This window comes from Manis javanica, unplaced genomic scaffold (genome assembly GCF_040802235.1).
Source record: "Manis javanica isolate MJ-LG unplaced genomic scaffold, MJ_LKY HiC_scaffold_24, whole genome shotgun sequence".
NCBI lineage: Eukaryota > Metazoa > Chordata > Mammalia > Pholidota > Manidae > Manis > Manis javanica.
The window spans coordinates 308,558-325,276 of record NW_027332170.1 but is presented as its reverse complement, the minus strand read 5'-3'; the positions used below and the strand labels follow the sequence as shown (position 1 = coordinate 325,276).

Genomic DNA, 16,719 nt, shown 5'->3' with positions numbered 1-16,719 from the left:
TCTGCGGGGGCTGCGGCTTGCAGGCTAGGAGAACTTGTGGGGGAGGCAGGGGGAGGAGGAGGCGGAAAGCTTCGATATAGGCAATCTCCTTCCATTTTTTCAGGTGCTGGCAGTAGTTAAAGAGATCGCAAGTGATGTTAGGATCAAGAGTTTCCCCTGTGGGCCATTGGTTGTTATTCTCTAGGGGGTATGTAGGCCAATCTTTGGAGCAGTATTTACGGAGAAGTTTTGGTTTTATACCAGGTGTCAGGGAGGGGGTAGCCAGATGCTTAAGCAGGCATTCAAGAGGTGAACTTTAAGGGAGGGATGAGGAGGCTCCCATGGTTAAAGGACAGAGAAGGAGACAAACAGGGGAAGACAAACGGAAATCCTCGGACCGGAGGCAGACGGCAAGGAGACAAAGGGCGTCCCCGATGATCCTTGGTGGTCTGTGGAAACTCGCATACGAGTCGGAGTTTCTTAGGAAGTGTGGGTCGTCACCCAGACTTCCCTAAGAAGGCAGAGTGCCAGAGTCACGAGGTACCTAGCGCTAGGAGTTTTCGGCGGACAGAAAGGATTTCGGTAGACAGAATGGAACAGAAGGACAAAGGGGGAAAAGGGAGCATTCTCATCCACAGTCACCTCATGTATGGCTGTTCGAGGAGGGGTCTGAGGGTCTGCAGCAGCCGTGAAGGCCAGAGGTGGCAATTTATGGCTGTTGGGAGGGGGGCTTGAGGGTCTGCTGCAGCCGTGAAGTCCTGAGGTGGCAATTTATGGCTGTTGGAGGGGGGCCTGAGGGTCTGCAGCAGCCGTGAAGGCCGGAGGCGGCAATTTATGGCTGTTGGGAGGGGGGCCTGAGGGTCTGCTGCAGCTGTGAAGGCCGGAGGCGGGGAGACTTCCCTCCTTGTCCCTGAGTGTCAGAGCCTTGCCAGACGATCATGGTCAATGGCACTGCGATAGCTCAGGGAAGAGTGGCCCACTCCAGGGGAAAACTTACCTAAAGGCCAGGGAGGAGTGGTGAGTGTGATGAGCCAGCGCCGGAAAAAGAGGACAAGGGCAAGCTACTGCAGGTGTCGGGGGGAAGACGGGGCCCAGTTGGGGTATACTGTCTCACGGGTTTTGGCACCAATGAAAGGAAAGGAGCGACACACAGCAGCAATTCACTGGAGAATTCCGCTTTATTAGGGAAAGGTGATGGGTTATATAGGAAGGGGCATGGGGTGATTGTGGTGTTACTTCTATGGGGCTGGTGGCTATTGGCTAGGTGCTGGGATTGGGAGGGGGTCGAGAGGTGATTGGGCTTCAGGTGGCGCCGTCGGGAACTGAGAACCCCGAAGAGAAGCTGAAAGTTCACCATCTTACTGGTGGGGGCCCTTCAATTTCACTCATGTGGAGTATAAAAAGAGAAAAACTGAAGGAAGAAAACAGCAGCAGATTGACAGAATTCAAGAATGGACTAACTCTTACCAAAGGGAAAGGGAATGGGGAGGATGGGTGGGAAGGGAGGGATAAGGGCTGGGAAAAAGAAAGGGTGCATTATGAATAGCATGTATAATGTGGGGGGAGGCACGGGGAGGGCTCTGCAACACAGAGAAGACAAGCAGTGATTCTACAGCATCTTAGTATGCTGATGGACAGTGACTGTAATGGGTTTTTGTTGGGGGGACTTGGTGAAGGGGGGAGCCTAGTAAACAATGTTCTTCATGTAACTGTAGATTAATGATACCAAAATAAAAAAAAATAAAAATAAATAAATAACCTTTTCACTCAGATATTCAATTGCATAAAGCTGAAATATTCTTTTAAATTACTTTCTTTCACTATCAATACCACTTCTATCCTCATTTTCCCAACATATGATTTTAATCTCCTGTCTCATTCATTAATTTCTTACCCCTCAAACACAGCTTTTCTATTTCCAAGAAGGTGCTTTCAAATTCTTCTACCCTGAGGTCTTGCTTTTTGGCGGTATGTTTTCCACTCCTTTCAAGAAAACTCGCTGGCCAATTCCCCCCACACTATTCTATCTCCAAACATTTCAGACAAGCCATGTCTCCAAACTAAATGCTCTGCTGCCTCTTCTCCATCAAACGTTGTCTTTCGATACTTGGTCAATATTCACCACCATGAAGCATTTTCTAATGAGTTCCATGCAATTCCAGTTATTCCAAAGAAGCACCCATATAAATCAGGCCATGGGAAGGGGCCATCGCCAGGGAAGGAGGAAGCTAAGGGCAGAGACAAAGGTACCCTCAGAGGTCAAGAGAACTCAGAATTGAGATTTATCAAATTTAACATTCTCCTTTCCTAGGTGGTCAGCTCATAAAAACCAACAGGAAACCACCACTATGCTCTTCCATATCATCCCTAGAGAAATAAACCTAAACCTGAAATTAAAACATTCCCTAAAAATCAGAGCTACTATGACCTCCCCCTTAGCCTCAGTCAGGGGGCTCAAAACAACAGTTATGCTACTTTTAACTTAGCTATTCCGGCAGGCTCTCAAAACTAAATGTAACACTCCATACAGAACTATGAGCTTTTAGCTGATTTTTTTCTTCTTCTTAGGAGTAATTATGCTTTGCATTGTCTACCCCATCTTCCCTAATTTCCCTGTGAAGGTAAGACCTGTATCTTCTTTTTTTCTGGGTTACTTTTTGTGTATGTGGTACAATTCATCTCTTTATATAGGAAGCAGGCAAATCCATTATCTGACCCTGAAATGTAATTCAAAAAGGTGGACAACAAATGAACAACTTCATATAAAAGTTTCAAGCAGTGACAGGTAGCAAAGGGCAGTGGAAAGAGTGGACTATGATGGTAGCTCTAGGTTCCAGACCATGGAACTGAGTGCATGATCAGAAAATGGATTTTATTATCTTTGTTCCATACTGTCTATTAGTTACACAGCACATATCAGGTATTCCAAAAATGTCAATTGCACTGAATTGTTGAATTATTCAAGGTTGCATCTAGTTGACTGTAGAACTTTTAATAAAGTTCCACATTATTATAGTTCTCTCAAGTTCAAGTTTTCCTTATCTATAATGAGGTGAAAAGAAAATAATCACTAAGACCCCTTCCAGTTCTTACATTCTGATTCTATAATGCAGTACCTTACACCCAGGAGAAAAATCTATGGTGTGTGCATGCATTAACTGCACTGTCAGCATAGAGCTGGTGAGTGATTAACAGAAGCTGAGCCAAGAAATGTGTTTGTTTATATGTGATCATACATATTAATCCTCCTTGAACTACCAATTCCTTGAGGGCAAAGACTGAGTTTAAACAGCATACACAACAGTGCTATGAACATGGTAGGTACTCAAATACCAGACAATAAGGGAGAAAGCATTATCATCCTTACTTGGCATTCACCACAAGTTTGGAAATAATCAGTACGAGGAATAAAAGCCTGAGTATGATACCACTGCCTCGGAACACCAGAGGAGAGCAGCTACTTGGAACTGAGCTGACAAAGGGAGAGAAGCAGAGCAAAGGCACAGAGAGCAGGAACAATGGCAGAAAGCACACAAAGAAAGAAACAAACAAACTAGACTATACAGCGGGATAATACACTGGTATGCTCTACAGAGGACACCAAACAATCACCTGAGCTGCAAAGGGGCTGCAAGCTCCCCATTGTCTGCTGACACCTTTGGCTTCCGTCTTCTGCTACCTCATTGATGTGTGAATAGTCCACAGCATCTTCTGTACTCCTGATCCAGCCTATGAATAAAAAAAAAGCAGGAGGAATATATGTCAACAAATAGCAAATAACTCTCACTCCCTTAGGTAACTCCCATTGAAAAGTACATTTACCCTAAGTGGCTAGCCTCCTCCCCCACCTTACTCCCCGTGACCCAGACTTCACCTTCATCATTTACCAGGGCACCGTCAGTCCCAGTCAGTTCTTCATTTGCAGTGAGTTCAGTGATCAGGCTGCCCAGACGCAAAGTCCCCAAGCCTGCCAGGTGCTTCTTACCCTCCTGAAAAAGGGACAGCACCAGAGTCAAAGACAACAACTATACCTAAGCTTCCCGTACAAGGCGTATTTCCTGGTCCACAACAAAGCTATAAAATCTGCATGAAAAATGACTGCAGTGTGCTAAAAGGAGCTTCACATTCAAGAAGTGAAAAGTAAATCTTCCACTCAACTATTTATTCATCAGGTATTTATTGACATATTGTGTCCAATTTCATCACCCTACTTTAAGGTAATATAAAGAAATATTCAAAAAACCACCACTAAGACTAAATGAATGTAACAGTAGTTCTCAGAATAAAGGGTAAAGCAACAGAGGTCGTTTGGACCAGACAAGGCAATAACTTTTCTGCTAGTTTTTGTGTACTTGTGTGTGCTCCACGGGAGAAGGAATATTGATCATTATTCTCTCCTTGAAAAGATGAACCTTAAACGAAGGTGAGTTTCACTTGGCCACAGGCCAACGATAGCATGAATGAATGCTGGTGAACACTGGGAAAACTACTTAAGGGCGCTGGGCCCAGAAGGGGTCTGCCTTCCCCGGACAGTTTGAACATTCACTGTTCTAGTAACAGGGAGGTGAACCATATGATATGTTGCAGCCTCTGTCCAGTCCTCTTGCTCTACAGCCACCTTAGATCAGCGATGGCAGAAATGCAGTTTCAGGTATCTACAAGTAGGTTCTGTAAGATAAATTCTGGATGAAATAAGCAGGCGAAGAGAGGTAACAGAGGGACTCTAGTTTATTTGAATGCAAATTCCCGGGTGATGTTCCGTGGTCTGGCTATCACAGGCCGGGGAAGTCACACCCGGTCAGGGAGGTGGGGGCTTATAAGGGGTTAGGAGGGGGAGGAGTGGGCAAGCTATCTTGAGGGCATGGAGAGGTATGATTGGCTAACGGTGACATAACAGACAATAGAAACTTTGTTCCTTCCAAGAGGGAACAGGCTGACATCAGGGTCTTAGTTGGCACATCAGAAGGATGGAATTCAGGAAGAGCTGTCCCCTTTCCATATAAGGCACAGACCTTGGGGTCTGGTCTGTTCTCCTTTTAGGATATCTCTCTGTTGTTTGCATGTCCTTGTTTTTCCTTCCTCCAGCCTAACAGGTTCCCATTGCAATAGTTTGAAAGCAACCTCCCTAGGTTAAAAGTGAAATAAATATTCCCTACTGCCTGGTCAGGTGGAATGTTCTGTCCACAGTCACACACATCGGCGCCCCTGACCTACGGGGGCTGGTCTACCATCCTGTCTCCTCACGCTCATCCACAAAGAAGCCTCCTCTCTTTTACTGAAGTCTACAAAGGCAGTATCTGCTTCTCATTACTGCACCCTCAGAAAGAGGACCACATCCGCCCTAGAATTCTAAACACCCTCTACACTACACACTCCAGCTGTCTCCTTAGCCTCACCACCCCCAGCCCTAACCCCATGCCCACCCCTCACATCATCCAAGATGCTTTCCCCCTCCAGCTGCCCGGCTCCACTGATGTTGCCAAAGAGGAAATCGATTAAAGAAAATGGGCCACTTCCCGCAGAAACCTCATCGCTGTCCGTGTCTGACATGATGGCGGCAGCGCTGAGATCAGCAGAAGCCACCAAAAGCAAATCCCAGACTGAACCCATAGCCCGGAAATAAAAGCATTAGTCTCCCAGAAGTCATTTACAGATCTCCTTGACCCCTACCAGAAGTGGAATAAAGGAAAAATGAACCGTAAAGAACGGCCCAGCCGTCTTACGAGAAAGTAGAATTGCTTTGACTACTTTACAAAGGGCTTTTGATTCAACCGTAGGCGGGCAGGAGACTAGATATTTGTAAAGAGGTTGGCCAAAGAAGTGGCTTAGTCCCAACCCCTCCAGCTGATCGGTGCACGAGCGGAAATGCTACTGCCGGATGAGAGCCATAGCTCTTCCCCCAATCCAAAGGAGCTGGCTGGGTCACATGGTCTAGTTCCGCCGGTCACTGCGCTCCGGCTGACAGAAGTAGTAAAAATGCAAGGTCCTCTCCTTGTGCTTGCTGTTGCTTCGCTCTTTCGTCCCAAAAAAAAACTGGCCATCGACTGCACTATACCAAAGGTACACTGAGGACCGCACAATGTGTTTCTGATCCCACCTACCCCGAGTCTCTTACCATCCCAGACTTTCTCCCTACATCAGGACACACCTGGGTTTACATCCTGGCTCTACCATTTCTTAGCTAGATAATCTTGCAATCTACTCAGCTTCCTGGATTCAGACTTCTCATGTGTGTCATAGAGGTAACCATTGTCTCAACATGGGCTTTATTTTAAAAATCACATCAACTAACACAAAGTGCCTAGCTCAAGACCTAACACATAAATGGAATATTAATAAATGATGCTTTCGTACCTGATGGATATGCCTATGTTAATATGATTACTTTCTAAAGCACTGATGTATATTCCTCTTCACGTTTCTCAAACCTTAATGTATGAAAGAACTGATTATGGGTTTCATGTGGTGAGTCTGTACGTAACTCAGGAACCTGCACTTAAACCACCATTCCGGGTCCTTTTGATGTGTGTGGCCATAGTGTGGGGTCAGGAAGGCACAAGGGAAATTTTCTGCTTCACCAAGGAGTAAGAAGGCCCTAAAAGGCAATAATGACCACAGACATGGGCAGGGGCTTTTTTATGTCCACACCATTGCCTGCCTCTGCAGATCAGCAGCTTTCCACCTGCCCGTTCTCATGCAATGTGTATGAGGCTCACGATTCTAAACACTGAACCCCAAGCTGGTTGGGATGTCCCACTGCCGACTGCATCACCCATGCCGTGTGTTCCCCATGGCCTACCCCACCCCTGTACAGGGTCCTGCCTGATGGGCAAGTCCAGCTCCCTCCAGGCTCATCTCCTCACAAAAGCAGGTCCCATGCCCACTAGCCTCGTGCACATTTGTGCCACATTAATTGCATCCTCTGTGATGGTGATAAGACCACAATGTGCCTCTGTGAGCACAAAGTAGGGAAAGTAGCTCGTGCCTGTATTTCCAATATTTTATACAACCTCCAGCACCAATAACTGGAGGACTTGCCTATCTACCCTTTGTCACAAAAATCTATCTGCTTTATTTATATGAGTTCCATTTATAGCTACCTCTTCTCTTCTCTTGTCGGAGATGTTATTTTTAAATGGGTTATTGAACTTTTTACCCATTCCTATGATGCTTTCTCTCGTCTCACCTGCCAGCTCTGGGCACTTCTGTTGGCCAATATCTTGTCCCGAGTCAGACCATCAACATTCCCTTCCCAGCTCTAGTGCTTATTTTTGTGATATTGAAGAAATGATTTAGCTTCTCAAGAACATGCGTGTTCTTATGTACACGACAGAAATAACATACCAGACTCATCATAAGGACTAAATAGAGATCTAAGTTGCTCACGGATACCTGGAATATAGTAAGTGCTTAATAAATGCTGTTCCTCCTTCCTCTGCACTGGATACAGACCCCATTTTCCACTGCTTTTATTTCCCACCTCTTAGAACTTCCTATTTCTCTTAGACTATAAGGAAAGACATCTCACCAGTTAAAAGGAGGGCCAGACTCCCTTCACAAAGTACCTCTACTCATCTTAGCCCATCTGTTCACCTACACACCACAGGAAAGAGTATCACTTCCAAGTGTCTGTGGAAAATATACTTCTTGCGAAGAGCCCAGCCTGAAGGGCCCCCACCTGTAAGATGGCAAACTTACGGCTTCTCTTCTGGGTCCTCAGTTCCCGACGGCGCCACCTGAAGCCCAATCACCTCTCTCCCCCCTCCCACTCCCAGCACCTAGCCAATAGCCACCAGCCCCATAGAAGTGACACCTCAATCAGCTCATGCCCCTTCCTATATAATTCAGCACCTTTCTCTAATACAGCGGATTTCGCTGGTGAATTGCTGTTGTGTGTCACTCCTTCCCTTTCATTGGTGCCGAAACCTGGGAGATGGGACACCGTCTTCCCCCTGACACCAGCAGCAGTTTGCCCTCATCTTTTTCTGGTGCTGGCTCATCACACTCACCACTCCTCTCTGGCCTTTAGGTAAGTTTTCCCCCGGAGTGGGCCACTCTTCCCCGAGCTATAGCAGCACCATTGACCGTGATCGTCCAGCAAGGCCCTGACGCTCGGGGACGAGGAGGGAACTCTCCCCGCCTTAAGCCTTCACAACTGCGGCAGACCCTCAGGACCCCCTCCAATAGCCATAAACGAGGTGACTACTTTGTGGATGAGAACGCTCCCTTTTTTCCCCCTCCTCCTTCCGTTTCGTCCGCTAAAATCTGTTCCGTCCACCAAAAATTCCTAGTACTAGGTACCTGTGACTCCGCACTTTGCCTTCTTAGAGAAGTCTGGGTGACGACCCACACTTCCTAAGAAATTCTGACTCATATACGAGTTTCCGCAGACCACCAAGGATCATCGGGGACGCCTTTATCTCCTTGTGGTCTGCTCCCAGTCCGAGGATCTCCTTTCGTCTTCCAGTTTGTCTTCTTCTCTGTCCTTCAGCCATGGGAGCCTCCTCATCCCTTCCTGAAAGTTCACCTCTTCAATGCCTGCTCAAGCATCTAACTACCCTCTCCCTAACACCTGATATAAAACCAAAACTTCTCCGTAAATACTGCTCCCAAGATTGGCCTACACACCCCATAGACAATCACAACCAATGGCCCGCAGGGGGAACTCTTGATTCTAACATCACTCGCGATCTTTTTAACTACTGCCAGCACCTGAAAAAAATGGAAGGAGATTCCCTATATGGAAGCTTTTCGCCTCCTAGCTCAAAATCCCAGCCTCTGCACCACCTGCACCCTGCCCCAAGTTCTCCTAGCCTGCAGGCCGTCTCCCTCCCCTCCCCACACTCCCAGTCCCTCTTCCATTACCTTTGACCCAGCTGACATGACTCCACCATACAGGCTTCCCCCTTCAGCCCCTCCCCCTCCTACAACCCCTCCACCCTCCACCGCAGCTGCTGCCTCCACCCCCACAGGAGCCTCCCATCCTCTCTCTTTCCCCTCCACTTCTACAACAGCCCCTCCCCTTTCCTCTACCACTGCCGCTGCCTCCACCAGGGAGAAGCCTCCCGTCCTCTCCCTTCCCTCTCCTCTACTCCCTCTACCACCATCTCCTCCCCCACCTCACCCCCTCCGCCTCCATCCCCATCAGCTCCCCCCCTCCTGCAGATCGAGCCTGAGCCTTTCAGCCCCCCTCTAAATTCCAGGAGCCTCCTCCATCTTTGCCCCCTCAGACTGGTCCTGAGGGCCTCCCAAAATTATCGCATCTTTGCCCCCATCACCTGTTTCACCCACACAGACTGAGCCAGAACCCTTCAGTCCCTCTCAGACTCTGTCTCAAGGACCTCCCAAAATTATTTCCCCCCTCCAGGAGGTAGCAGGATCCGAAGGCATTGTGCACGTTCACGTCCCTTTCTCCTTAGGAGATGTAGCCCAACTTGAGAAATGCCTAGGTTCCTTTTCCACTGATCCCACGACATACATCAGGGAGTTTCAATGGACCCTCCAGTCTTACAGCCTCACACATCACGACATTTTCATGCTCCTGGCCAATATCTCCTCCCTGAAGAGCGTAGACGAGTTTCGGACTTCGCCCAAATGCACACTACCGAAACCCACAGGACTGACCCCACCTATCCCCCTGACCCCACTGCTGTCCCCGAACAAGACCCACACTGGGATTATAACACCACCGTGGGTCTCCGGTCTCAAGATATTTTTGCCTCCTGCTTAATAGCAGGACTGAAAAAGGCAGCTCGTAAAGTAGTCAATTTTCAAAAGCTCCAAGACATAATTCAAAAGAGAGACGAAACCATTACTCCTATAGTCGGCGCAGGAGGTAAACAGATTTTCCCATTAACCCCATTAACTTTTTTGCACAATCCAAGACAATCCCGTAACTTTCTCCCACTCCTTCCTGGTTATGCCCCAGTGTCCCATCCCTTTACTAGGACGGGACATCCTTTCTCTCCTCCATGTTTCCATGACTATATGCACTCCCACAGCCCCCAGTACTCCCTTTCTGATGGCCCTCATAGCCGACGACCCCCCTCTACCCAATGAAAGCTCCAGTTCAGCCCTCATACACCTTGTAAATCCCAAAGACTGGGACATTACAAGCCCCTCCGTGGCTCTATGTCCTCCTGCCTCTATCAAATTACGTGACCACTCTCTGTATATCTGTCAGGCCCAATACCCCCTAAACACTTCAGCCCTCATAGGCCTCCAACCCATCATTCAAGATCTCTTAAACAAAAATTACTTCAGACCCACTCACTCCCCATTTAATACCCCCATATTAGCTATTAAAAAAAAACCAGATCTTTCCGCCTTGTCCAAGACCTTTGCCTCATCAACTCACCCGTAGTCCCTATCCATCCCTTAGTTCCAAATCCATACACCCTTTAATTGCAGATCCCTGCCTCGGCATCCCACTTCTCAGTCGTAGATCTCAAGGACGCACTTTTCTATCCCTCTGGACCCTTCTCCCATGACTTTTTCGCCTTCACCTGGATGGACCCATACACAAGACATTCTGAACAACTCACTTGGACTGTTTTGCCACAAGGCTTCTGAGATAGTCCCCATATTTTCGGACAGGTCCTAGCTCAGGACCTCAGTTTCATCATGATCACTCCAAGTCCACTTTATTACAATACGTGGACGATCTTCTACTCTGCAGTCCCTCGTGGGAACAGTCTCAACTTGACACTGCCTCCCTACTTAACCTTCTAGCTTCCAGAGGTTACTGAGTATCCCCCATCAAAGCTCAAATCTCTTTCCCTCCTGTCACTTACCTCAGATTCCTTCTATCTCAACAAAGAAAGTCCATTACCTTAGACAGAAAATGGCTCCTCTCTGACCTGCCCGTTACCAAAACCAAGACAGAAATCCTTTCCTTTCTAGGCCTGGCTGAGTATTTTAGAGCATAGATCCCTAACTTCTCCCTGTTGGCAAGACCCCTATACGACCTCAGCAAGGGCCCCCCTGAAGAACCATTATCCTCCTCACCCCGACACTCCTTCATTAAGCTCTGTCAAGCCCTTGTGGAAGCCCCAGCTCTCCATCTTCCTGATTTGAGGAAGGCCTTCTCATTATACATTCATGAGAGGGCCAGTCAAGCTCTAAGTGTCCTAGGTGAATATTATGGCCCATCCTTTGTCCCGCAGTAGGTTATCTCTCCAAGCAATTAGACCCCACGGTTTGAGGTTGGGCCCCCTACCTACGGGCATTAGCCACTGGACAGCTCCTGCAGAAAGAAGCTCATAAACTGACATTCAGGGTGCCCCTTCCCATTCTGTCCCCACATCACCTAAAAGATCTCAACGTACAAAAGTTTACAGACTCTCCCTCCCTCCAGACTCCTGACCTTACTGTCCTCTTTCCTCCAAAATCCCATTCACCGCTTTTGCCATCCATACCCGAATCATGACTTTTTCCTCCTTTACTGCTCTCTCGCTTTTTTTCCTCATTCCTGTTGTCTTCCCTGCCACCCCAGCCTCGTTTGTATGGTGATTCAAAGTCAGACAGACTTACACACAGCATCAAACAAAAGTTACTGCCCTCACTGCCACATCAGACTGCCCTCTGAAAAGCTGCTCTGAGCCTTTATACCTCCACTTTCCTCCCTCCACTGAAGTGCTCACTAGCAGGTACCCTTATTCTCCCTACCTCTGCTTCCTCTATGACCAAAAACAAGCCTATTGCAGGCGATGGCCAGACACATACAGATGTCCCTACTGGTCTTGCGCCATTCACTACATGATTAACTTCCAGTACCCACAGTACTACTCCTCCAACCTTTTCATAAAATATCCCAACGGCTCATTCTCCTTATCAATCCCAGATCCCTGGGACTCTCGATGGGCTACCAGAGTCACAGCCTCAGTTTACTATGGGGGGTCCTTGACCCCCCCACGGTACCCTTCATATCTCTCGAAAGTATGTTCCCTCTCATTCCCAGATCTCTCAAGTTGCATCAGATATCAGACATTCCGAAAAAGTCGTTATCCAAACTCTTGATGGCGCCTCTTCATCTTCTTATCCATGCCCCTCTTCCAATTTCTCCTACTCGTAGTTACAACTCAGTCAGGACACCACCATCTTTCTCAACCACACCCTTAACACCACCAATTGTTTCTTGTGTGCATCACTACAGTGCCCACTGCTGGCGGCCGTGCCCCTCAATATTTCCAACTACTACTATCATGCAGAAGGACAAGCCCTCTGCCCCTTGGCAGACATACCCCTATGGGAACCAGAAAACTAGAGAATCTCACCATCCACCACAGTGTAGGCCCTACTCCACCCCCCTCCAGCGCACTTCACTGCCTCCCAACTCCAGCACACCCTGCATTCTAGTTACCCTAATCCCACAGCTTACACTTTACAGCATGGCAGAATTCCTTGAGCTCCAACCTCCCTTGCCCTCGCGCACAAAAGGGCTACTTTCCTTCCCACCATGGTCGGTATCTCTCTGACCACCTCAGCCATTGAGGCAGGATTTTCTGACGGAGCCTTCGGTCACTATCTATGGGCAAATAGAGATCTCAACGCCAAACTTGAGGGAGCCCTGACATCCACTGCTGATTCCCTGGCCTCTCTCCAAAGACAGGTCACTTCGCTAGCCAAGGTCACCCTTCAAAACCGGCGGGTCTTAAATCTGCTTTACAGCCGAGAAGGGCGGCACCTGTGTCTTCCTCCGGGAAGAGTGTGGCTATTACATCAATGAATCCAGCATTGTAGAAACTGACATCACCAAACTCACCGACCTTGCCTCCAGTCTCCACTCTGCTCCCAATTCCAACCCATTCTCTTCAATACTAACAAAACCCTTCCTCACCTGGCTCTAGCCCATTGCAGGCCCCATTATAATCATTCTTCTCGCCTGTCTCTTCTTACCCTGTATAATAAAGTTCATCAAATCCCAAGTCGGAAAAATCTCTAATCAAGCTTTCAACCAGCTTTTACTCAGGAACTACCAGCTTCTGGACACAGAAGATCCCTCACCCTCACGTAACCTCCTCACCACACGCTGAGATGGACCCCTCTCTCCACTGGAAATTGTTCCTGGAAACAATGGCCGCAGACGCCTGGCTTCTGGCACCCATATCCTCTTGGCACCATTAGAATCAACAAGTCCTCGACCTATAGTTACAGGGAACCTTCACTGATTTCCAACCTGAAGAAGTCCATACCAACTCGTCCTTACTGTGGGGAGTCCTATCAACCCTTTCCTCCCAGTCCTCAAGCCCTCACTCCTTTCTCCACCCCAGTTCAGCAGGAAGCAGTCAGAGAGAAAGCAACGTCCACAACTCCATAGAGGAGAAAGGGCGGAATGAAGGGTCCCCACCAGTAAGATAGCAAACTTCTGGCTTCTCTTCCGGGTCCTAGGTTCCCGATGGTGCCACCTGAAGACCAATCACCTCTCCCCCCTCCCACTCCCAGCACCAAGCCAATAGCCACCAACCCTGTAGAAGTGACAACTCAATCAGCTCACGCCTCTTCCTATAAAACCCAGCACCTTTCCCTAATACAGCAGATTTTTCCAGTGAATTGCTGCTGTGTATCGCTCCTTTCCTTTCACAGACGAGTATGATATCGCAGTAGGTGCTCAATGAATGCTACCTTCATCCCTGATACCCCGAGACCAGATGCATCCCGACACTCCCACCCTGGCATCCTACACTTCAGAACTACATGCCCCCAACCCAAGGAAGAACATTAAACTTCCCTTTCTGCAGTAGAGGCTGAAGGAGGCCTGGCAACAACAGTGATCTGGTGAGGCAGGCGGTCTCCTGTTATCAGTCACCTTCTTTCACCCTCCCAGTGGTGTTCACATTGTCAGAAAGGAACTTGTTTGCCCACAGAAAGCCACCACTGGAGACACAGCCGTTGGCAACAGAGAGGCACTGCGACAGCTTCCTTCAAGGGTCCTCCTTCCTCATCTTCTACCCCACATCACACCCTCCAGGTACTTAATTCTGTCTGGACTGGGCAGCCTGCTCCCCACCCAAGACCAAACTCCATTCTGGGCTTGGGTTCTGGGATCAAGAGAGATTCAGGGTTCAACAGACTGAGCTGTTCTTGATTCTTGCTTTCCTGGGCAGCTAATCCAAAGAAAAACAAACAAACAAGAACCAAGAAAGTAGGAAGGTCAATTCCTTGCCTGAGGGTCAAGAGAAAGCAGGGTGAGGCCCTCCTTCTCAGTTGGGCTGGAGTTAGAACACAGCACCCCAGCCCTGCACTAATACCTCTTCCCGCTCACTAAATACTTGTTACAGTTTACAGCAGACACTCATGTTCACCCACACACTGTGCAGTTCATGCAAACAGGACTGCCTGCCTAACTGTAAAAAGAAAAGAGCACATGGCTGAAGAGCTGATAGTTATCGTTTGTTTACAGGCAGCAAAAGTAGGCCTGCAGAGCAGGTAGAGGGGAAACAGCCAACGTGAACCTTCCCACAATTTGAATTTGTTAATTCTAACAGAGGTTCCTTTACAGATTCCACATATATACATACACACAGATGGATGGATGGATGGATGGATGGATGGATGGATGGATGGATGGATGGATGGATGGATGGATGGATGGATGGATGGATGATTGACAGGAAGAGACACAGAGACACAGAGAAACAGAAAGAGACAGGGATTCTCAGACTGAATGACCCAAACCCCTTTGTTCTTTCCGGCGATGTTTACCTTGCCTGAAATGCCCTCCTTTACTCCCCAACACACACCCTCATCACGCCAGTCCAAGACTGGGAAGCAGCGAGATGAACACTATGCCAACTTAGAAATAAGATGAAGTTCCAGCACTTTTTTTTAAATTACATGAATTCACTAACTAAAGTCCTGCCTCTCCTCTGTTGCTGTTACATTAAATGTCACTGTGAGCTCTGGCCACCACATCACAGCCTCCCTTCCATGCCTCTCCCTCCTCCGGATTCCTTCCTACCAGGTGAAGTGGCCACTTTGTTCCAAATGTGCCCTATGTGTGCCACCCTCACCTGCACAGTGGTAGGGCCCGCAAATGCATGCCCAGGGGAGCTGCTCACGTGGGGCAAGGAGCACCTTCTGAACCCACAGCACCTGAGTTCTGGACACTGGCTTCTTGGTCCACCACCGGAGGACCTCAAGCACATTACTTAATCTCTGTGCATCTCAGGTTCCTTAGCGTTTATAGAAAAGGGGTGGCAAAAGAATGAACTAGTGGTTACAAAGGGGAGGGCTGTGTGAGGGTGAAAGGGACTGAGGGGTATTATGTTTAGTACACATGGTGTGGGGGATCACGGGGAGAACAGTCTATCACAGAGAAGGGACATAGTGGATCTCTGGCAACTTGCTGCACTGATGGACAGTGACTGCATTGGGGTATGGGTGGGGACTTCATAATGTGGGTAAATGCAGTAACCATTGTTTCTTCATGTGAAACCTTCATAAGAGTGTATATCAATCATATCTTACTAAAAATTAAGAAAAAAAGAAAAGGGGGAGCGAGCTATGGTTTGTGGGGCAAATACAGCCAACCATCCATTTTGTGTGGTTTTGTGAGCTAAAGAAGAATTTCACATTTTTAAATGGTTAACAAAATCAAAAGAACACAGGACAATTATATGAAATTCCAAAATTCAATGTCAATAAATACGGTCTTCTCACTGGAACACTGTTGTTCTCATTCATTTACATGTTATCTATGGCTGCTTTCACATTAAAGTCAGAGGTAAATAGTTGAACCAGAGACTGAATAGATTGGAGAGTCCAAAATATTTACTCTATGTTCACTATAGAACAAGTTTACCTGCCCCTGTTTCAAAACATTTATTGCATTCATGCTCCAAAATGTGCCCATAGAACATCCAAAAAGGATTTAAATTCTTTTACTATTTATACACTATATTTTGTTAAGTTTGATTTTTCCCACAATCCAAAAACCACAATGATATATTAAAATGGATCCTTAAATTTCTCACATTCCATCCAGGACTTGGACTACTAAAACATGTTATCTGTTAAACATTACTACTCCAGATACCTTCCTCTGCAAATGCTGGAAGGATGTTTGTAATTGGCTACATCATGGTGATAATGTGGAAATCTCAAAAGAGAAATCAAATAAGGAATTGGTAAAACAACAATGATTTATACCTATATAAAATAATTAACTGAATGACTAAACAATGGCTAGATAATTGGGAGGCACTTTTTTTTCCCAGAAGAAACTAATGTATGCTTCATCTGCATTACCACATAGATGAGGTAGATGAAAATTGTTCAAAAAATGTAAAATGATAATGTTGACATTTATTGAACATTTATATATGAGGTACTATTCCCATGACTTTATATTAATTGCCTCAGTCTACCACATATGAAATAAGTGGACATACTTTAACCGTTTTAAAAATGAGAGGAACTGAAGTCCCAAGGAGGTTAAAAAACTCCACTGAGTTTATAGCACAAAAAAGTGGCAGAACTGGCCTTTGAATTCTGATTCTCTGACTACACAGTAGACCCTAAGGTGCCTTTTTTTTTGTGGGTCCGGTAGGAACATGCCCAGGAAATGAACACACTTTACTTGGGATGGGTGTGGGGCTATAAATAGCTTTTTTACAGAAAACAGTGAGGATTTGAGGCTGCTTAGCATGCCTCGAAGATAAATTTCTTTTCTCCTTTCAATTAATTATTCTCTTCAGCATATTAGCCATTTCATCAGTGTGTTCTTTCATTCCTGTTAGT

At 47.1% G+C, this 16,719-nt stretch overlaps 1 protein-coding gene across 1 annotated transcript in view; it reads right to left on the bottom strand.

Annotated features, from left to right (window-relative positions):
• The window catches only part of LOC140843070 (transcription initiation factor TFIID subunit 1-like), a 118,686-nt gene that overhangs the window by 87,842 nt on the left and 14,125 nt on the right, over positions 1-16,719 (bottom strand). Inside the window, 2 exon segments of the mRNA XM_073228284.1 lie at positions 3,592-3,708; positions 3,854-3,968. Coding sequence (XP_073084385.1) covers positions 3,592-3,708; positions 3,854-3,968 — 232 coding nt within the window.